The 23,768-nt window shown below is 41.0% G+C and overlaps 1 protein-coding gene across 2 annotated transcripts; it reads left to right on the top strand.

Moving 5' to 3' along the window:
* The first annotated feature begins 3,597 nt into the window (after positions 1 to 3,597).
* Positions 3,598 to 21,810, top strand: LOC143666998 (uncharacterized). Of its 2 annotated transcripts, none has more exons than XR_013167806.1 (4): positions 3,598 to 3,704; positions 3,947 to 4,012; positions 10,673 to 10,971; positions 19,774 to 19,878. XR_013167806.1 is itself a non-coding variant. In XM_077140701.1 (4 exons), exons 3-4 carry the CDS (start codon positions 10,750 to 10,752, stop codon positions 20,652 to 20,654), a joined length of 957 nt encoding a protein of 318 aa, XP_076996816.1. In that variant the 5' UTR covers positions 3,598 to 3,704; positions 3,947 to 4,012; positions 10,673 to 10,749; the 3' UTR covers positions 20,655 to 21,810. The 2 variants fall into 2 exon arrangements, 1 of the variants encoding a protein (XP_076996816.1); XM_077140701.1 differs by having other exon boundaries at positions 10,673 to 10,825; positions 19,774 to 21,810.
* The last annotated feature ends 1,958 nt before the right edge of the window (positions 21,811 to 23,768 follow it).

A 23,768-nucleotide genomic window follows, 5' to 3' on the forward strand; every position in this document is an offset into this window, starting at 1 on the left:
TTTAAAAATTCTTAATAGTCATTACCGAATTTAAAAGGAAGCATATCCTGTTGCTGATGAGTAACTGGCTTGTGGGTCATACCCAAAGGGAGGTTACCTGTGGCTTAGTGCTGGTGAGCAGCACTGGGAAAGGGGGCTGGGTGTGGATGTTAAGTTGCATTTTACATGGGTCAGGGTGGCAGGTGCCCTTTCAGATCATGGAACAGAAACATGCTGATCAAAATTCTCATTGATAGCTGAATTGATAAATCAGAATATTTGATACATATTCCTTGCTCTTTGCAGTTGATGTCATGGAGGATGACAGTGATTTCACACAGAATGTCTTTTACTGCTATGTCTGTTTACTACTTACCGAGTAGCCAGTATGTCCTAGGCACTACATGTCTCTCATTTAATCCTTCCCATAACCTTCTGAGCAGATATTCTTATTCATGTTTTATACCTGAGGACGCTGAGGCACAGAGAAGCCAGGTGGTCCATGGAGGGTGGAGCCCAGATCTGACTCTGAAGCCCTTGTTCCTTCTCATATTTTTGTGCCTGTAGGACAATTAGTCCAGCCACTTATGGTGTTTTTTATGCTTTTGTGGGTTTTCCTTGTACTCTGATAAGAAAAATTCACAATGGCCATGAAAAATTGGAGAGAAAGGCACACTGCTTATGGTTTGGGGCCAGAAAGCACCTATGTTCAGGAAGAAATTAAATTCTGTAGCTACAAATTCCAGTCAGCAGGTATCTATAGTACAAAGGCATTGCTAAGGAGAGATTTTATTGTTGAATTTATTAAGGACCAGGAGAAAGGCATGAAGCGTCCAGATGGGAAAAATCTTAGCTCAACTCTGGTACAAGCCACAAACCAAATAATGAATCTTTGCAAAGATAAATTTTAATTCTTATTTTTAAAAATCAGATAAGATAAAAATACATCTAACTAGGAAGTTGTTAAGGTTTAAATAAAGTAACTTCAAGTAGGAAAAATTTCAAGCAAATGCATATTTTCAAAGCATAGAATCTTGAATTAAATTAAAATTAGGGAAAAGGTATACAGGGCAGTGGAAAGAAAATCCACAAGTTACACATTCTCTGAAAGGTAGTATAATAGACTGGAAAGAATAATGACTGTGAAATCAGACCTGGGTTCCATTTACCAGCTGTGATACGTTGGGCAAGTTGTGCATTTATTTTCTTTGTCTATAAACGTGAAAACTAGTATTTACTTTTCTGGATTGTGCTGGGGATTAAGTTAGATTATACATTTAAGCACCTAGCTTGTGGTAGTTACTTAAATATGTTAGAAAGGACAGAGGCCATATGAGCTGTAGACCGTGTTTTCTAAAACAAACACATTTCTGGAGAGTATCCCAAATTATTTCTTTGTATTGGGGTTTCCTCCAATTGAATATTGCTTGAACTATTGCCTAGAGGGGTTTCGATTTTTATTATAAAGAAATTTTCAATTCTTTGACACTAAATAATCTCTTTGATTACTTTTAGTTAAAACTTCTGTGGCTCCAGATCTCTTGGATCTTGCCTCTCCTTTTTCTATGTTGATTTAATTTTTACCTTCTACTCTGTTGTCAACATGTTGGCCTTCTGTTCTCTTTCTGTACATTTCTTTGGAGGGATGGAGGGATTTCATCCATAATCTTTAGATATTTGTTACCAGTAGAGTAGTTAAAAGCCATATTCTAAAACAAGACGTACGGAGTTTGAGTCCTAACTGATCTTCACCAGTTACTGTGATCTTGGGCAAGTTACTTAACCTCTCTGAATGTTTTCCCATTTGTAAAATGGATACAATAATAGTTTCTGTATCATAAAGTTCAGTGAGTATTAAATGAGTTAACCTTTGTAAAGCTCTTGGCATGCTACTTGGCATTTACCAAGTGCCCAGTAAACTTTAATATTTTATGATATCGGTAATATAGGTGACTTTAAATCTTTATCTCAACCCTTTCTTCATTTCTAAATGCCTTCCTATATTTCTGACTTCCTGTTAGGCATTTTCTCTTACACCTTCCTATATTACCTCAAACACAAGTCTAAAATCAAACAACCCCTCATCCTACATGAAGACTTTTTTTGTGTGCATATGTGTTTTAAGTACAAATATAGAGTAATTAATAACCAAATTTGTTTCAGTCATAAAATACCTAGAAACACCTAAGTATATCAAAATTAAAAGTTGCAAATTGTGTTATCAATTCTGAGCACAATACGTGCTATTTGACGGCATGCTAATTTTTTTTTTAAAGCTTGCAAAACTGTTTTGACTTAGAGGATCTTAACTAAATGAATGTCCAAGAATCGACTTTATTAATGCCCAGCAGGAATTCAGAAACAATAAATGGCTCCCGCATATCTGTTGAAGTCATCTTGCTCCTTGGTTCTCACCATGGGGTCCTGTTGGTTAATCATATTTTCTAAGCCCAATGCTCTTTATAAAAAAATTGGGTAGCCATTATATGTTGACACTTGCGCACAAATTTGGCACTCAGTAAGTAGGTGTTGAGTGCAAAGAATCAGAGAAGTGCAAGATACATAATCCTTGCTATCGAAGAGTTTATAAATTAAGTAAGGACAATAATACCTGCATCCAACTTTTAAAAAAGCTAAAAACTCCATTTTATGATGATGTGTCAGGATAAATAATAAATTTATTATTTTGTAGACATTCAGCAAATGGACAGTAAAGTTTTATGGAGATGAGGGGCTTGAGCTAAATTTTATACGTGTGCTACCGGAAGCGTCATAGGCTGGACACTTACAAAACTGTGCTTTGATGCTTTAATAGTACTGCCCCCTCAGAATCAGAGAACCTGTTGCCCTTACTTTCAAAGAAATTTAAATCCTTTCTGCAAGCCATAGAAAGACCATGTAATGTGAAGATACACTTTGATTGCCCTTTTCTCACCATATCATATTATAGTTAGTTGTTATATTTGTTTCTGCAAAGTGAAAGGTCCTCAAAGCCCTTGAGGGGGGAGGCCATTGTCTGCTTAGGTTCTTTATCCCCTTTATGCTTTGCATGTGGTCTCCTACTCCATTAATTCTTGTTGAGTAAACAGGACTAAGCTCCTAATGGGTAAAGAGGTGTCATGTTCTTTGTTTCCTCAAGTGCACTGTAGCTAATTGTTTCTTGAGATTGTTTTTTGGAATATCTATTCAGCCTTCACTGCTTCTGTTGTTACATTTTAGCCATACATACAACAGGTGTTTGCGTACTCACCTTTCTCCAGCCCTGCAAAATTATATTTTGATGATCTCCATTTTGATACTGATAGACCAGGTTTAATACAAAGGTTGATCTTTAAGCAACAGATGAGGAGTGGTATTGATAAATTTCTGTGAAGGCAGTACCCATCCATTTGTGTAATGTTTAAATGAATACTTCTGCTCCCGAGTCACCAATTTGCCCAACCACACTTCTTTGTAGAGGACAAATAGGAGCCCTTTGTAGAGGATCTGTGCCCTCCTTGTCTCGTGGCCTTCCTCATGTCTTCTAAGGATTTACCTTCTCTCTCCCATTACCCATTAGGTAAAGGAAAAGTGGCTGGTGGGCATAAATCGCCACATCCCATTTTCTTCTCTAAGAGTAGGATTTCCACTTTCCAAGCCTGATGGGATCTCCCAGCTGGAACAAGATATACAGATCATTGATCTGGAAACTAAGAATAGAGAAGTCTTAAGAGCTGGCTGCTCAGGTGAGTAAGGCAGAATCAGTCAGATGGAATTGGTAGGGAAGTAAAATCCAACTGTTAAGCCAACTTACAGCTCCTTTAACAGAATGAAGAGCTCCTTCCTTTTCCCATCAGTTTATATCAAATTCTGTTTATCAGTTTAAATTGACTTCTCTTATCCTGATAGATACTAAATTATTTAGTTTTCTTTTTCTAAGCACAGGGTACAGATGACATTTGCATTTTCTATTTCTATATTGTATCAGATGGAGCGACCAGAGAAGAGAACAAATTGATTCCTAAGCAGAAAAGCTCTGAAGATGTACCACAAGGTGAGAATAGGAAGACTCAAACAGGTTATTGCTCTAATTCCTGAGACTAGAGAAGTGTATAAACCTGAGGACAAAATAGTAAGGCTTCAGGGAATCCTAAGAAATTTGAGAGTTTAGGGAAATAACAATCAGCAAGAAAACCTGCACCAATGAAAAGAACAATGAATGCAGTGAACCTAAAAAAGCTTCAGTAGGGACTCTAAAACTTTTATACAAACCAGAGAGTTTTTAGATTACAGAATACTGATGGCAATGACAAGACATGAGCCTCAACCAGACTTTAGCTGCTAGTAAACATGAACAAATGAGTCTAACACAGGATTTTCAGAGTGGGGAATATAAGAAGGGTTTAATGGATCTCTCCCATCTTGCTAAATGTAAGAGCATTCTACTTGAGAAATCGTATAAATGTAATGCATGTGATAATCCTGTAGTCAGAGCTTAAATGTAATTCAGCACCAGAATTCACACCAGAGTGAAATCTCAGAATTGTAAAGACTGTGAGTCTTTTACTCAACATTAGAAAATTCAGAGGCCCCCCCTCTCTCTACTGTGTGGCAGTGACTTCTGCCTCATGCCTAGTTGAACATAAAGGTCCTGTGAAAGCAGTGAATGTGGGTTGACCATTTTAAAACATCAGGAATTCATTTCCGCGAAAATCCCTATACATGTAGTGAATGTGGGAAAGACTTCAGATTGAGTTCACATCTTACTCAGTGCCAAAGAATTCACCACAGATGAGAAACCACATGAATATAATGAATGTGGAAAAGCCTTCTGTGAAAGTGCATGCATTATTCAGCATCACAAAAGTCTCAGGAAAGAGAAATCCAGTGAATGGAATAATAACAGGGAATGTTTCAGTTATAGTTCAGGTCTTAGCTGCAACAAAAGGTTCTTACCATAGAAAATGCCTTTGATTGTGGTACACGTGGAAAGAACTTCAGTCAGAGCACACCTTCTATAACAGCAAAGAATTCCCACCAAAGGAAAACCTTAGCGTAATGAATGTGGGAAGGCATTTAGTCAAAAGTTCAGGCCTCAACATCTGAGAGTTCACATCAGAGAGAAATCTCTTATGCATTGAATGTGGTGTAGTCTTCAGTCATAGCTCAGCTCTCATTCAGCACCAGAGAAATCACCCCAGAGAGAAACCCTACTAATGTGACAATAGTAAGAAATCTTTTAATATTCGGAAAGCTTTTAATCACTATGAAACTTTCAACCAACAGCGTATCAGTGAGAAAATCTGTGAATGTACTGAATATGGTAATACATCATGCTATTTTCATACCTTAGTTATTCCTTAGACACTTGCAGAATTCATACTGGAGTAAAATTCCATCTCTGGACTGAGTGGAAAAAGCCTTCAGTCAGAGTAACTATTTGATTCGGCATCAACTTCATGCTATACAGGCAGCCTTTGAATGTAATTAATGTGTATGTGTCAGAGGGCATCAGCCATATTTGAAACCTTTATTCAAGATCAAAGAATCTATAACCAAGAGAAGTCATCTGAGTATAGTAAATGGCAAATCTTGGTTACAAGTTTGTCTTTTACAACCATCAGAATATCCACACTAGAATCTGATGTAATGCAAGTGGAAAAACTTACATCATATTTCATATTAATAAACATAAAAACTTATATTGGATAGAAAATTGTTGGTTATTTGGAATGAAATCTATAATATATAGTTCCAGTTTTAATCATTGCAGAAGAATCTCATCTGAAGAGTGACTCGGTAAATGCAATGCTGTTTTCTCATGGTATTCTCTTATTTAATATAACAAGTGTTGTAAGTTAGTGTATTTACTTTATTTATGGAACTCATTGAAGCTGTTTTATGTTGATATGTCACGTAAGCATTTTTCTCTGAAATTGGTTCTTAATGTTTACAGTCTCCCTAAAATATCGTTAGTGCCCTAATATTCAAGCCCATCGACCTCTGGAAAGTAGTTGCTCCTTTAGTTTATTATTTATTTATTTATTTTTGCTGTTCTCTGCCCAGGTTTTCTCCAAAATGACTCTTAGTTCTCCTCTTTTCTAAGGACCCTACATCCAGTTGCTTTATAGCCATAACACTTGGGTTTTTGTTGATTGGACCATTCTCTTAAAGTTGGTTTCCTAACTTTGAACTTTTCCCCATCAGGTATGATATCCCTACTTGATGTGGCTATTCTGTGTCATATTTTTAAAAGAATAAGGTTTCTGCCTCTTGTCTATCCATGAATGGGAAGGATTTTGTCTCTCCTGAGTTTGCAGCTGGCAGCTAAAACATTTTCAGGTGATGCCCAAGTTCTTAGCTGCCTTGTCTGCATTCACAGCCTTCCAGAAGTGATGATAAGGACATCAGGAGCCAACAAGAGGCCTCATGGCCAGGTTGCATTGGCTCAGAGCCTGTTCTCCATGCTGAAGTTCAGAATTCTTTCATATGCTTCTACTGAAGACCAGCAGAATGCTCAGGTCTGCTTTAGAGGGGGCAAAATGTAAAGAACATATGCAAAAAGTCAAGAAAGCTTTATAAGGGAATGCAGCTTTCCAACAAAGATGTTGCTGTTCCTGTGTAATTCTCTAGAAACAGTATTACAGGACAGTGGCAACATCGGTTGCTGATAATATTTTAACCATTAGGATTGCTCTATTATCTGTTTAAAGTTTCCTCCTAATCTTCCTCTTATCAACCCAGGACAAGTACTTGACGTGTGCAGGCTTTGTGTATAATTGTTCATTCATTATCACATTAAAAAATTTTTTTTACTAGAACCTATAGGTCGTATAAAAGAACACGTGATTGGAGATGTTGACTCCAGAATTCAGGGTCACTGTCATGTACCTAGTAAGAGTACATGCTTCTTTAGGTAGTGTCAAAGCATTTTATTATGTTTTTTCCATCTTAAGCTAAATAACATTTTGTGACTAAGACAAGTATTACTTGAAATTCTAGTTGTCATCCCAGCAACTGAGGCCTTCACAGTTCACATGTTATTATGATACTAGAAATCCTCTGCAAATATATAAAAATTTGCTGCTGAGTCCCAAACCTTTTGCAGCTAACCTGAAAGATAGTTCTGCCATTATATTTTATCTCTGCCTTCAGAAAGCATAGCCTCTCATGAGAGCAAGGTAGGGATCGAAATGAAACTGTTCTAAATGAAAAATGCTTGCTTTTTTTCCCTATCAGTATATGTACTCTTATTACAGATACCAGCAGTCACCTCTGGTATCTATGAAACAAGTATTAAGTAATCCCTAAGAAGCAGAACACATAAAAATCACATTGTATTCATTTGGTTTAAGAATGTGCTTTTGTACTTTAACTTGAATAAATATGTCTTTGATATTCTGAGAATCTGTCCCAAACAAAATCTGAAGGTCTCAGCCAGAAGCATTTGGGAATCCTAGAATCACCTTTTGCCTGTGACTCCTTCCCACCCCACCTCCCCCCAAAAGAGTGGGTCACTCTTCTTCATACTGATACAGAGTTTACTTGTTCACAAACTTCTGGAGCAGAGACTGAAAGTTTAGGATTTAAAGGGTTATCCAGTTGGAATGTTGACAGTACATGAAATAGGAAGGGATACATAGTTTGAGGTTTCAGTGGAACTAGGTAGAATGTGTTTTCTTAAAAAAAAAAATCTTTAAAAATGAAAAGCCAAAATAATCCTTGAGGACAAGTTTCTTTCCTCTTTAAGCTGTTATTTAATTGGTTCAATATAATGTGAGTTTGTGTTCTTAGTAAATGCATTTGGTCAGGAAGTAGGAGAGAAGAATTCTAATAGTTGAGACGTGCCTAATCTATTTTATATATTTACCTATCTGTTTACCTCCCTACCCCCACATGTATGTAAGTACATATTCAAATTAATCCTCACAACAGCTCTGCAAGAGTGGTATCTCCATTTTACAGAGGAACTGAAGTATAGAGAAGTTAAAGAACTTGTTAGGGTCACAAAGCAAATTAATGTGTCCAATTCAGATTTGTTTGACTCCAAACTTTCCATCGTCATCATGATATTAGACACATCCCAGAACCCAGAGAAGTTTTGCCAGCTCTTCATTTCCTATATTATATCCCCAGGGATTCAATATCAATTTGCCAAATGATCCCAAGTTTCCCAGAGCTCTTTGGACTGCCAGGCGAGAACAGCTAGAACATCTAGGTATTTTTTTTTAAGAGCTGATCAAACCCCATTCTTGAAACAGGCCTTAGATTATGACAGACTTGAGGATGAAGCTCCCAAACGCACGTCTCCTGCCAAGAAACCCACCACGACCACCACCACTCCCGGCCCTAGATCTGCATTTACACTCCTCAAACATATTATGCCCGAAATGGGCTCTTAGTTTTTTTCTGCTAACTAGAACCTGCTGTTGGACATATAGCCTTACCAAGATTTACTGTCACATCTGGTTATTTCTACAGCTGCAGTGGAGCAAAGCAGTGAGTAATGGGAAGAGTCAACTTGGATTTCTAAGTTTTTGTTTTGAGTGGATAGAGGTAGACTGGAGAGATGAGGAACACAGGAGAAGGAGCAGGGAGAATATTTTGGACAAAAGGGAGAGTATGTCCCAAGGTCTGCCTGCGGATGGAGAGTATGGCATTTTCAGGGTAACAAATACCCTGAAATTTGAAGGTGAGCTCTCTGGAGAAAAGCTTCACCCTAGGAAGCAGTACACGGGTAGTTTAGGTGGTTTAAGGACAAAGTTCAAAGCAGGTCCCTAGGACATCATCTCGGCAAAGCACAGTGGGATTCTTCCATCTAAAAAAGTGTAACCCCATTCATTCACGCAGCCAGTGGTTGTAGTTAACCTAATCCTGGCTTTACACTCCATTGACTAAAGACAAAACAGATCAGAGTGTCGCCACAGCACTGACTTTGGAATTGGACATCCCTGTGTCTCAGCTGTGCTCTGCTGTTGTCTGGCTGCATGACCTTGGTAATTTTACCTAACCTTTTCGTTTGTCTATAAAATGTGATCATCGTATTATGAAAAAATTAAATGAAACAATGTTCTGCACACATAGTAACGGCTCAAAAAGCTATTGTGAATATTAAAATAACAAAAGCTAATAATAATTGAAGAGAGATAATTAACATAAAAACCTAAGATAGATCAATGAGCAAGTATTTTGCAGTATAGGAATAGCATTGTCCAAAGAGGGGTTCCCTGGCTTTGGAAAACTTAAATATGACTATGGAAAGGATTTGGTGTTCTGGGCAGTCCTGAGAGGCACTCCCCACTCATCAGAATCTGTCATCTGTCTCATTTCATTCTAACCCATAACCATGGCATCACATTTTACACTCCCTTCAAAACGTGAGTGCAGGAAGGAACCAAGACTGGTTTTAGATGATGCTGTGTGGAGGATAACAAGGAAATACTCCCAAAACATTTTTGTTTTTTTGGCTGACACTTCCCATTCACTCTCTTCACTTTTAGAAAATGGTTGACCTCTTAAGATTTGTGTTTCCATTCATGTTTATAAATTTATAACGTGGGCATGATTACAAGTGTCTTTTTTCTTTTTTCCTCAGTTGCTCACGTCACAAGTGGCACCACCTTCCTCCACTCTTGCTTCCTGGGGGGCAGTGGTGGGTTGAACGGGCCTTGGAAGTTATTAAAAAGTGCCTGCTTCGTGCAGTGCTCGTGAGTGAGGATTAATGAGGAAGTGTCAGCTTCATTGCTCGGGAACTGGTAGCTGTTGCTTCAGAGTTTAGCAGGCGACTCCCCTCGTGGGTCTCCCGAGCCCAGCTTTTCCCCCTGCACGTCTTGAACAAATGAAATCTGCCTCCTGGCAAGCGGGTCGTCCGGGAGCAGCGGGCCCTTTCTCCGAGGCTTTCTTCCTGCTCCGGCTCTGGGGCGGCTCTGCCTTCTTGCTCCGAGCATCTCCCGGCGGCGGCCGGCGGGGCGGAGGCGACCAGCGGAGCGCGGGCCGGACCCGGGGCAGCTCGAGCCGGCGGCTCGGCGGGGCCGGGCTGCGGGGGGCGGCGGCGGTGCGTGGGCAGGGCGCGGGGGCGCGCGGCTGGGGAGCCCAGGGCTCGGCGGGGGCCGGGGGGAACCTCCAAATTAGACTTCAGGTGGCGAGGCGAGCGGAGAGCCCTGTGCCCTCTTCCCTCCTGGCTCCTTGGAGAAGGGCAGACGCCGACCAGGGCGCCCCGCCCACGGCCCGGAGGGGGAGCCTCGACCCCGCGCCCCAGCGGCCCCCCGAGAGCCCGCGCGGAGGTTGGCCCGTGGGTGCCGGGGCCCGGGGGGTAGCCGCGGCCGGCTTGGAGGAAGAGCGGAGGCCTCGCCTCCCCGTCCGGGGGCAGCGTGGAGGGGTCCGCGGTGGGAAGCTGGGGCTGCGGCCGAGCACCGCGCCCCGGACTCCAGCCGGGGTCTGGGTCGGGCTGGGGCTGCGCGGCGGGGCGGGGAGCCGAGCCAGACGCCGCTCCCCGGGCGCGGTCACGGCTTTCACCCACCGTATCTGGAGAAAGGAAGAAGCTCTAAAACTTTCCCCTAGCCTGGAGGCCTCTCTTGGGAAAGCTTCACCCACCTTTTCCCCTCTGTCCTCTCTTGGGAAAGCTTCACCCACCTTTTCCCCTCTGTCCTCTCTTGGGAAAGCTTCACCCACCTTTTCCCCTCTGTCTAATCCCTGTTCCCCTCCTTCCTTGAAGTGACTGCTGGTCGCTCGAGTCCTGTCCTGAAGAATTTTTAGAGAAGATCTTGGCCTTGGAGACCAAGGACCCAGCCAATGGAGAAGTTGCCTGAGCAGATGTCCCCTGAGTCCGTGTGTCCATCCCCAAAAGCGGAGCCTCGAGAGAGCAAGGGTGAGGAACAGAGCTAACAGGCTTACTGTGTCTAACCGTCTCCTTCCAGCCCTGGTCTCAGGTGAGATGGATGAGATCAACCTTCCGTGTAAAATCGTCCAGGTGCAAGGCTGTTGCACTTCTTTTTAACTGAAGCTTCATCACAGGTAAATAAAGCCTACAACCAGTTTCCCCTCTGACTTTGTGGAGCAAGCCTGCAGCAGTTTACATTTACATTCCTCAAACATATTAAATCTAAATATGCAGTTACAGCAGTGCATCATGTAGATCTGTCATTCCAGCCCGTTAACTTGCTTGGCTTTTGGAGAAGCTCGGTAAATGGTGTGTGAATAAATAAGTGAATTAACCTACCTAAGTACCAGGAAGTGTAGACGTGTCCTCTCACCCTGCCCAAGCTCTTTGTCCTCAGGGAAGATGCATTTTCCACCCAAGGTACAAACTCCAAGAGGATGCCTTGCTTGTGGAGTGCAATAAACAAGCCAAACACCTGCTCCTGGAAAGTGAGCTTAGATTATTCATAGCAACATTATTTCAATCTTCCATCCCACCATTATCTGGTTGTATCTGGCCATTAAGAAAAATGGGCTTGGATTATTTAATTGGAGGACAAGGGTTTAGTTACTCCACATCATGGCTTTTGAGGTGGCGTATACTTGGGAGATTTTTCTTTCCCACAGTTACCCATCCAATTATGTTTTCAGGCCAGTTTGAAACTCGTATGTATTTACTGAGTAATTATTATGAGGCTGTTAGGTGCTGAAACTAACTTGAAAATCCATCCTCTACCCACCTCCAAGCTTAGAGTTGAGTTGGAATAGTAATGTATGAGAGGCTGTAGGACAGTAAACAAAGTTGAAGTTCAAAAAGGGAGATTGGTGTGAACTAGGTATCAACCAGGAAGACTTAGAAGATTGTGAGTTTGGCCTTGGGTAAGTGTAGAGTAAGAACAGAATGAGGATATAAAATAAGAGGGGAGAGGCCCTTACCACAGGCTCCTTGCTGCTAGTCTTTCTAAGAGGCAGAGTACCCCTCTGAGTCTTCAGGATGTGTTTATTCATATTTATATGCTCACAGTGCCCACCAGGTTCAGATGATGGTCCCTCGCCCAGCCTTCAGGGTCCTCTGAAATGGGTGGCCTAAAAGCAATTCATTGTTTCCTGAGACACACCCAGCAAGACTGGTTTTGCACTCCCTATGCTGAAGACACTGTGCACCACCCACCCCTCTGCCTTTGTGTCCCTTTTCTCACATTCATTGCTGTCCCTGTGTTCTCTGTTTGCCCAAACCCCATACATCCTAAGGCCCCATATCTGAAGGTCCAGTGCAGGGCCACCTCCTCCCTGAAGCTTCTGAAGCAGACTGTTGTGACTGTAAGAAGGAACAAAGAGATACAAGCGACATTCACATAAACCTGCAGGACGTGGCTGGGTGGGCAGTATGGGGAAGTTGGGTCCAGTCGCCTTTGTATCCTTCACCATCATGCTTCTTAAAACATCACCTTCACCAGATGCCGTTTTCCCAGTCGCCATTCACTTCTCAACCCCGGGCACTGTTTCTGTGCCATTAAAACTGGTATTATCGGAGTTGTCAGTGGTTTCAAGAACCATCCACTGGGCCCATGTTTTTCAGCCTTATCTTTTGGACCTCTTGGTCTTTTGCCAGAGTGATCACGCTTGCCTGCAACTTTCATTTCTTGGTTTTGGAAGCATCGTTTTCTCCTTGTCTCTTTGCCTTTTCAGGGCCTTTACCCACTCCTGTTTCTCTGCCTGTCTCTTAAACATTGACTTTTCCCAAGACTATTCTGAGCCCTCCCATCTGTTCACTCTTGTGGTTGACCTGATCCTTTTCCATGACTTTACTTGCCACAATGGGCTGCTCTTGATTCCAGCTGGCGCCCGAACCCTCGTTGTTCACAGGTGCACTTCTGAGCTCATTTTCTGCCCTCACCCACCTCCATACCTTCCAATAACTGGTTTTTCCAAGCTAGGAAACTTGGAATCATCCTCTACCATTCTTCCCCCCATATTCAGTTGGTCACCAAATCCTGTCAATTTTCCTTCCAAAAGGCCTGATTTTGTTGCATGTTTTTGTCACTTCCTCATTTCAGGCCTTCATTATATTTTTCCTGGACTGTGGGGACATCTCTGTGCTGGTAGTCTTTCCCCCACTCTAGGAAATACTCCACCCTCCTGTCAGAATGAACTTCCCTGGAAACAAATTTGATCATAATATTTTCTGTCTGAAGAATAAAGTCTAAAATCCTTAGTGTGATTTATAATTCTCTTTATCATCTGGCTCTGCCCTATTTTTTCTGCCATATCTCCTCATTCCTGTTCACACAGACAATACATCTTAGTCACATTGCATTTTTTATTCCAACTATTCCTCAAACGTGGTATCCCCACTTATGGTTTCTGGGCCTTTGTGTATGCTGTTATTTTACCTGGAATATTGTTTACCTGGTCCATCCTGCTTATAGTTCAAGACCTGGCTCAGTGTCATTCTCGGGGGAAGCCCTCCCCCGTCATCTTGGCAGAAATTGTCATTCATAATTTTGTGCTTTGAAGCACGTTGCTCATATAGATACGTTATAGTCCTTCCATCAGTATCTTACCCATAGAAGGCAGCACATAGATGTTTGTTGATTGGTGAGCCCAAACAGGAAGTTTACTTAAAACAGAAGTAAATGTGCTTGGCACCACATAACTTTCTACTTGAAGAACTGCAGAGATCCTTTGCCTTGCTCACTTTAAATTCGAAGCAGAGCAGTCAAGCAGATCAATCAGAAGATAAAACCTTCATCCATAGGGGCACACTTGCTTTGCCTGTTATTCCAGAAGGCAGCTGCTCTCCTCCTGGGCTTCTCTAGCCCTGTCTTAGGGAGGCCACTGTCTGTCTAGGCATTCCAGGGGGTCCTGCCCTCTGCCATAGTTTGTATCCAAGTTGCTGATTTTTCTTCCATAAGTGGCTCAGACCCTTAAGGAGATATACCTCTCTGAGTTCCATTTAAGTCTCAGTCCTGTAGATTTTTTATAAGTCTATCTGGGACCCTCAGTGATTTATAGATTCTTCTTTTGGTGGAGTACAACTTCCTTTTAATGGAATACTGGAAACCAGTCAGGAGCATTTTTTAAAATTGTTTTTAGTTGTGTAAAATATGCATAATATAAAAGATTGTAACCATTTTAAGCAGACAATGCTTCCAGATGAAGTACACTGACAATACTGTGTAACTTTCCCTACTATCTATTTCCATTATCCCAAAGCAAAACTCATTTAGTAGTAACTCCCCATTCCTCCCCTCTCCCCTGGTCACCACTCTTCTGCTTTCTGTCTTTAAGAATTCGCTCATTCAAGGTATTTCATGTAAAAGAAATCATATAATATTTGTCCTTTTGTGTCTGGCTTATTTCTCTCAACATGATATCTTCAAGGTTCATCTATGTTGCTGTACCAGTACTTGATTTCTTTATATGATTGAATAATTTTCCATTGTGTATATAGACATATTTTGTTTATCCATTCAGATGTTGATGGACACTTGGGTTGCCTTCACCTTTTGGCTTTTGCAGATAAGCCTTGATAACATCGATGCGTAAATTTCTATTTGAGTCCCTGCTTTCAGTTCTTTTGAATATCTACCTAGGAATGGAATTGTTCGGCCTTATGGTAATTCTCTGTTTAATTTTCTGAGGAACCACCAAACTGTTTTCCACAGTGGCTGCACCACTTTACATTCCCACCAACAGGGTGTGAGGGTTCCTATTTCTCCAAATCCTCACTTGCTTAAATCAGCACTTGCTGATTACAGTCTTTTTAATAATAGCCATTCTAGTGGGTGTGAAGTGGTTTGGGAGCATTTTTAAGCTACTCATGTGTGCAGAGTGCTTTATAGAATGCTGGGGTAGGAGGAAAAGAAATGGAAGGCATCTTTTGCTCTAGATATGCTTCCAATATAAATGAAAGGGAACACAAAGACCCAGACACAAACTCAAAATACTTCTAATGCAGGTCCCAAAGACAGACTATACGGTTAAATGCTCTGAGGGAGGGAGGAACTGTATGCCGTGAGTTTCAAAGATAAGAGATCACTTCCAGTTGGAGGTTGGAATAAGGTTAGGTTTCATGAAGGTGGCTGGCGTTGAGCTGGGTCTTGAAGGTGAATAGGATGTTGATAAGTGATGTCAGAAGGGGGACTGCTCCAGGTGGAGGAGGAGAAGGTTGAGTGGAGAAAGAGAAGCCTGGGATATCAATGTTTGGGAAACTGATGCTTCAGTTGAACTGTGTCATCGAGAAGATGTGATGGGAGATGAGGCTATAAAGATAGATGAAAATTGTGGAACACAGATGCTGACCAATGAGCTTAGATTTTGTTTGGCACATATTGGGGTACACTAACTTTCCTTAAATGGGAGGATAGCAGATAAGCTTTGTATATCAAGGAACAGCAGTCTGACACAGTTGCTCAGTGTGTTATGGGGGTGGCAAACATTTGGCACATGGAGGATAGTTAGGAATCTTTGATGAGAGGTGATTAGGAAATGGATTAGGACAATAACAGGGCAAAACAGGAAGGCAGGGAGAAAATCAAAAAGTCTCTTATGGGTAGAATCAACAGTTCTTGCTTACTGAGTGGGTGTGGGACAAAGTGGGTAGACAGAGATCATTACTCCCCTCTCCCACCCACTTTTTTTTTTTTTAATATATTCAGGCTACTTCAGAGCTGCAAGAATATTATAATGAATTCTCATTCAGCAGGAGAAGGAGCAGGTTTGGGACTTGTCGATTTTGAGACTGGTAGGAGAGCCAAGTAGAAATTTCTTCTCAGGTTATTGGGGGTGCTACAGCTGGTTTGTAAATATGCCCCATCTTAGTCGATGGGCACCGCACCCTTCCCCGTCATCAACCCAGAGAGAAACCTGTCTTTCTCTCATATCCATATCCATTGTCAATGATACTGTTGACTCAACCATCAGCATTTCTTCTAGACTCCAAGTATTTCTTACTAACCCTTCTGTCAGTGTCTTGGTCCAAGCTGCCGTCATCTCTCACCTGGTTATTGTGAATAAGGTTTTCCCTGCCTTTGTCTTTGCCTCCCTGTGGTCTCTAACCAGAATAGCTGCCACAGTGAACCTGGTAAAATGCTAGATTATGCCAATCCTCTGCTCAACACCCTCCGGTGACTTCCCGGTTCACTCAGTAAAAGCAAACCTACGCGGTCCTACATTTTCTGGTCCCCTTATGATTTCTCCAACCTGGTTTCCTACCACTCTCTCCCTGTTCATGCTGCTCCATCACACTTGCCTCCTTGCTCGCCATTGAACACCCAGGGCCTTGTGCCTGCCACTTCCTTTATGTGTGATGCTCTTTGCCAACATAGCTGTAGGGCTTAAACCCTTGTCTCCTTCATGTCTCTACTTAAATGTCATTTTCTTAGTGAATCCTTCTCTGACCATGGTATTTAAAATTGCACCTCTTTTCTTCATTCCCTCCCCCAACACTGATCCTCCTCCTTTTATCACCTTTTAATAGCATGTAATTTACTTAATTTCTTTTCCATTCCCCTCCCCCCCCACTAAAATGAAAGATCTTAGGGAATAGGGTTTTGTCTGTTTTTGTTCACAGATGTAGCTCAGAGCCTAGAACTGTGCCTGGCATGTTGTTGGTGCTCAGTAAAACATAATGAATGTAAATGTGAGAAATGTGAATGTAAGTGTAAATATGACTCCTAATGATGAGAAGTATTTCCAAGAGTTATAAGAGAAGGATCACCTTCAGCTTCCCGGAGAAGATGATATTTGAACAGGACCTGAGGGTAGTAGGATTTCTTGAATATGTTGGACAGACTGTTAAATCTGTCAGTGGCCCAAGTGAAAGGCACATGGACTGGAACAACTTTAGCCTTAGATGTTGTAGGTGACAATGAATAGAGTGCTTCAGCAGACAGTAGAAGAAATTTTGTGGAGGAGAGAAGATTGGAATAAGACAGAAAGACAGGTAAGGGCCAGCTCGTGATAGATAGAAGAAAACCCTCATTTTAATATTTGCCTAAGCCAGCTCAGAAGGAAAGTCTACTGCTTATGAAGTATCCGAACCCAAATAGCGGCATGGCCAGATGATCGGTTTTCCCCTTGTTGTCTTCTCTGTCTCGTGTTTCATCTTATTCAATGAATCCGATTTTGAAGGGCTTCTAAGTTTAGGTGCTCCAGCCCTCTGGGACAGATTTGGAAGATCTGGAAAGCTCGAAAGTTGTGCTGTCCAACAGGGTAGCCACTAGCCCCAAATAGCTACTTAAATTTAAATGAAATACAATTAAAAATCCAGCTCCTTATCGTGCTAGCCACAACAGCCACAGCTGTAGAACATTTCTTTCCATTGCCACAGAATGTTCTATTGGGCTGTGCTGTTCTAGGCATGAGTAAGCGCTTGGAATTTGTAGCACCAGTTTATTATCGCTTCTTGGTGAAAAAATCTGGCCTACCTAATTAGACTTTACACCTGATTGATGCAGTTATAGACATTCTAAACACCTAATTTTTCAGACCTAGCCTCTGCCTTCCGGGAGCTTGCAGTCCATATCTGATACCAGGTAAACACGTGCAATGGGATGTAAAACATTGGACCAGTATCCACATGGAATGCGCAGAAGAGGGCATACATGGGGGTGGAGAGCAGTTGTAAATATGGTTCTGTGGTAGGATACCATACTTAATTATTAATCCTGTGAAGGCGATGGTCATGATCTAATAAAATCAGGGCACTGTAAATTTTAGGCTTTCTCTGCTCATGGAAATGCTGTATTGGATGTCTCTTAGCCCCTATTTTTCCCAGAATATCTCTCTAAAGAGGGCCTACTTTTTCTACTAGTCACTGCCAAACAAGTTCTCTAGCTCCAGTATGCCATATTTAATAAGTAAAACTTGGAGGAGAAATGTATTACAGTAAACAGGAGATGGTTTTCTGCCATGTCTCCCATGGATGCAGCTAGGGCACAGAATTATTTTTTTATGTTCTCTTAAGAGTTTCAATAGATGTGAAAATCTTTCTCTCTACCCCAGTCTTCATATCTTAAACAACTTTTCCTCCTCTTCTTTCCCCTCTCCTTCCTTTATCAAATCATCCCAATTTACGCTCTTTCTAAAGGTGTATGGAGCTATGAGTGTGTCTATGTGAGCGAGTATCTGCTTTTCCTGTTCTGTTAAATTCCAGTATTTCTGTTTTGGTTGGCTACTTCATACGTCAACCCTAGCTTTACCTTCCCCATCACTTTCTCTAAATCTGCTCGACTTGCTTCCATCTTTTTCCTGTATTGCAAGGTCATTTTTTTTTCCTCAAGTAATTCTGTTTTTATTATGGAAAAGGCACAAAAGTTCCCCGGCCCATTGTCTCCTTGATGACCCCTCACTAGGGGCAATTATTTTCAATTAATTTAGCTGTTTCTTTTGCTACTTGCCTCTAACTTCTAAATAATATGCATATGCAGCCATTTCTATAAAAATAAAGAAACAGCTCTTAGGTTTCAATTTTGGGCATTATTTCTTGACTTCCTACTGTGGACTAGAAGATTTTGCTCTTTAAAATCACCCTTTTAAACATATACCACTATTTCCTTCTCCTAATATAGTCATTTATATATTACGTCATGTTATATTATATTATATTTTGTAGTATTTTCTCACTTGAGAAGTGTTTTGTTTGTTTTCCCTGGAGTTAACAATTGCCTTAAACATTAAATTTCATTCCCCTTAAAGCTAAACATGCACATAATTAAAAGAGGAAAATAGTCCTACAAAGGCTTGTTATTAAAAAAAAAAAATCGCTAATTCCCCTCCCAATATCCTCCTTCTTTAAACAACCACTTTCTGCAATTTACTCCAAAATAACAAGATTAACTGCAATTTCCTTATTTTGTTACTTTTAGCATTATCTACAGAATTGCCTTAATGGGATATGAAGATGAAGTCTCTTTCACACTCACTCCCTGCCCCACAGCATCCCCTTCCAAGTCCATCCACTTTCTGTTCCCCTCCACATGCAATCCTTTCAAAATAACTACTATTATTTCAAAATAATGATCATTTCAGTTAGGTCAATATTCAGTGTTTACATTTTTGTGCTCACAGAAGCCCTATTGATGGCCTTGCCTGGTAGTATTCCATGGTTGCTTTCCTTGGGAGTAATGAAGTTTTTGTTGTTTGCTCAGTTTCCTGTTTTTGTCACTAATTACTCCATACTGCACTAGCTTCCTATCACTCCTAAAACAAATGACCACAAACTTAGCAGCTTAAAACAATACCCATTTATCATGACACAGTGCTGTAGGTGAGAGCACTGGATATAGTGCGGCTCAGCTGTGTCCCCTGCTGAGCATCTCACAAGGCTGAATCAAGGTGTCAGCAGGGCTGTCTTTTTCTGGAGGATCTCAGGATGAACCCACTTCCAGTGTCATTGAGGTAATTGACTTTTTGTGGGTCTGAGGTCCTCATTTCCTTGCTGGTCCCATTTTCTCCTGGTCTTTGTTCCTAAAGCCTGTCTGCATTCCTTTATATGCTTTCCACCTGCACCCACCTTTCCACAGTGTGGACCAAGTCCCCTCATACTTAGAATCTCTTCAACTTCCCCTTCTGCAGCAATTCTCTTGGTTCCTCTTCTGCCACGTCTCTCTCGTTCTAGCTGGAGAAAGTTCTCTGCTGTTCAAGGCTCATTTGATTAGATTGGACTCTATTAGAGAAGCCAGGATAGTCTCCCTATTTTAAGGTCTGTGACCTCACCTGCATCAGCAAAGTCCCTTTTGCCATGTAATGTAACCTTTTCCAAGGTTCCAAAGATTAGGAGCAGGGGTGGGGCAAGGCCACTTTTGAGTCACATATCTCTGGAATACTTTGATCATTCTGTTTCCCACCAGGAATTTTTATTGTGACATTTACTTTTTTTATATTTTCTGTCAGATGGTGACACCTGGACTGGGGATCAATTAATTGTAAATCAGAAAGCTCTTGAAGTAGGAATACAAATACGTGAAGGAGGCAATTGTGAACAAAAGAAACATGAAGGACTCCTTAATAGAGAGGAATCTTATGAATATGGAAAAAACTTCAGTAATATCTCAAACTTTATCCAACAACCACAGATTCTTATTAAGGAGAAATCTCAAATGTGTAACATATGTGGAAAGCTGTTCAGGCGGAACTCATACCTTATTCAGCATGAAAGAATTCACCTGCAAGAGAAACCTTACAAGTGTCACGAATGTGGAAAAGCCTTTGGCCATAGTTCAAACCTTATTCAGCATCAAAGAATACACACTGAAGAGAAGCCCTACGAATGTAGCGAGTGTGGGAAAACCTTCCGTCGCAGCTCACACCTTATTCAACATCAGATCACGCACACAGGAGAGATGCCTTATATATGTAACGAATGCGGAAAAGCTTTTGGTCGGAACTCAAGTCTTATTCGCCATCAGAGAATCCACACAAGGGAGAAACCCTATGAATGTAGTGAGTGTGGGAAAGCCTTTAGCCAGAGCTCTAATCTAATAGAACATCAGCGGGTTCACACCAGAGAGAGACCATACGAGTGCATTGATTGTGGGAAAACTTATAGCCGGAAGTCACACCTTATTGAACATCAAAGGGTTCATACAGGGGAGACTCCTTATAATTGTAATGAGTGTGGGAAATCTTTTAGTAGGAGTTCACTCCTTATTAAGCATTATAGAATTCACACCGGAGAGAGACCCTATGAATGTATTGAATGTGGGAAGGCGTTTAGTCGGAACTCTCACCTTATTCAGCATCAGAAAACTCACAGTGGAGTAAAACCCTACTAATGTAAAGAAGGTGGGAGGGCCTTCAAGTATACTTTATCTTACTGATCGCCTGAGAATTCATGTAAGAGAGAAACCATGAGCCAAGTGAATATGGTAAAGCCTTTGGTCAGAGTTCAACTTGGATTGAGCATCAGAGAATTCACACCGGGGAGAAACCCCACGGATGAAGTGAGTGTGGGAAGGCCTTTAGCCTTAGCTCAACTCTGTTTAGGCCCCTGCAGATCCACACAGTGGACAAACCTCATGGGCCTGTTCAATACACAAAAACATTCAGATGGAGTTGACGCCTTGTTTGGCATCATCAAGTGCACTTTGAAGGTGAATTGTGAAGAGGGCAGAAGCCTTGTTTCAGAAACCCTTGTTATATGTTAGAGAATCTCCATGAAAGAGGTCTAATGCCTTCATGTATAAAGGTGATGACCAAAGTGAAATCTTTAGTGTTTAGTTGACATTGAAGATCTATATCAGAGGGAGATGTGGTTTACTTTCCAAATCTCCACATTCATCCTCTAGAAATGGAATTGCTTGGGTCAAAGAGAAAAAATCAGGGAATCCTGGCTTCTACTCATTAGATCAGAAAAAGCAGGAGGGTGACCTTTGAACCCAACAGCTTTCCTTCTGTCTCATCTGTCTGTTTTGTTGTAATTATAAATGGAAGTTGCTATTGGGTCACCTTGGACAATGTTTAACTTCTCAATGTCTTGCAGGCTCCTGTATATCTTGTTTTGTATGGCATAAATGCACTTAATAAATGGACGCATTTGCTAAACCAAAGATTTCTCAGTATGACACTTTGTGATGACTTGGTTAGGCTGGCTAGGTTGAACTGCTTTTGTCTGAACTCCCTTTCTCGTATGTTTCAGTTCAAGTGAGCTACAAGAGAGATTAATGGAAGATCTGGGGGGCAGAAGCAAAGCAGCAGGATTTTGCAGCTCCCACATGTATTACTGTGCTGACTCACCTCCTTGGCCCGAAGCAGCAGCTGGGCCTCCAATTAAATTGTTCTTCCTTTACCTGGCTCCTCCTTTGCCTCCATTGGGCCAGGTGTATGTGTGAGTGTGTTTAGCCCTGTGAAGGAGGGCCCCAGCTTCTGCAGGATACTCTTGTCACCAAGGTCAGAGGCAACAAAACTGACACAGGTTTCAGTCTGTCCTGGTAGGTTCCAGTTCACGCTTGTGGGTTCTGAGCTGCTTGTGATCTTCGCTTGACTGCCTCCCTGTAAGTTTCAAGCTCCATGAGATACAGAGAAAACAGCCTTACAGAAACTGCTTAACTAGCTCCAACCATTGTGTAAGGCCAATTCCCTGTCACAAATCCATGTGTGTGGGTATGTGTCCATATACTCTATACATACATGTCTGTATATACCTCTTAGTAGTTCTGCTTCTCTACGTAAACCCTGATGGATACACATTTACTGTTGTTATGACAAGTACATGTTTATTTCAATTGTAAGTGAAGGGAAACTGTTGACTTCTGGCTGTTTTGTTTTTTTTTTAAAAGAACCTCAATAGTAATTTTCAAGATTTTCTATCAGAAAAAGCTACTAACACAAAACGTAAAAATTTTTTTTTATTAAAAAAAGAATTAAAACAATTAGAAATCATTCCATTCTACATGTACAATCAGTAATTCTTAATAACATCACATAGTTGCATATTCATCATTTCTTAGTACATTTGCATCGATTTAGAAAAAGAAATAAGACAACAGAATAAGAATTAAAACAATAATAGAAAGACAAAAAAAAACAAAACGAAAAACCTATACCTCACATGCAGCTTCATTCAGTGTTTTAACCTAATTGCATTACAATTGGGTAGTATTGTGCTGTCCATTTCTGAGTTTTTATATCCAGTCCCGTTGTACAGTCTGTATCCCTTCAGCTCCAATTACCCCTTCTCTTTTTTTTTTTTTTAATTAATGAAAAAAAGAAATTAACCCAACATTTAGAAATCATACCATTCTACATATGCAATCAGTAATTCTTAACAGCATCACATAGATGCATGATCATCATTTCTTAGTACATTTGCATCGGTTTAGAAGAACTAGCAACATAACCGAAAAAGATATAGAATGTTGATATAGAGAAAAAAATAAAAGTAATAATAGTAAAATCAAAACAAAACAAAACAAAACAAAAACCTATAGCTCAGATGCAGCTTCATTCAGTGTTTTAACATGATTACTTTACAATTAGGTATTATTGTGCTGTCCATTTTTGAGTTTTTGTATCTAGTCCTGTTACACCGTCTGTATCCCTTCAACTCCAATTGGCCATTATCTTACCCTGTTTCTACCTCCTGCTGGACTCTGTTACCAATGACATATTCCAAATTTATTCTCGAATGTCTGTTCACATCAGTGGGACCATACAGTATTTGTCCTTTAGTTTTTGGCTAGACTCACTCAGCATAATGTTCTCTAGGTCCATCCACGTTATTACATGCTTCATAAGTTTATCCTGTCTTAAAGCTGCATAGTATTCCATCGTATGTATATACCACAGTTTGTTTAGCCACTCTTCTGTTGATGGAGATTTTGGCTGTTTCCATCTCTTTGCAATTGTAAATAACGCTGCTATAAACATTGGTGTGCAAATGTCCGTTTGTGTCTTTGCCCTTAAGTCCTTTGAGTATATTCCCAGCAATGGTATTGCTGGGTCGTATGGCAATTCTATATTCAGCTTTTTGAGGAACCGCCAAACTGCCTTCCACAGTGGTTGCACCATTTGACATTCCCACCAACAGTGGATAAGTGTGCCTCTTTCTCCGCATCCTCTCCAGCACTTGTCATTTTCTGTTTTGTTGATAATGGCCATTCTGGTGGGTGTGAGATGATATCTCATTGTGGTTTTGATTTGCATTTCTCTAATGGCCAGGGACATTGAGCATCTCTTCATGTGCCTTTTGGCCATTTGTATTTCCTCTTCTGAGAGGTGTCTGTTCAAGTCTTTTTCCCATTTTGTAATTGGGTTGGCTGTCTTTTTGTTGTTGAGATGAACAATCTCTTTATAAATTCTGGATACTAGACCTTTATCTGATATATCATTTCCAAATATTGTCTCCCATTGTGTAGGCTGTCTTTCTACTTTCTTGATGAAGTTCTTTG

This window comes from Tamandua tetradactyla, chromosome 23 (genome assembly GCF_023851605.1).
Source record: "Tamandua tetradactyla isolate mTamTet1 chromosome 23, mTamTet1.pri, whole genome shotgun sequence".
NCBI lineage: Eukaryota > Metazoa > Chordata > Mammalia > Pilosa > Myrmecophagidae > Tamandua > Tamandua tetradactyla.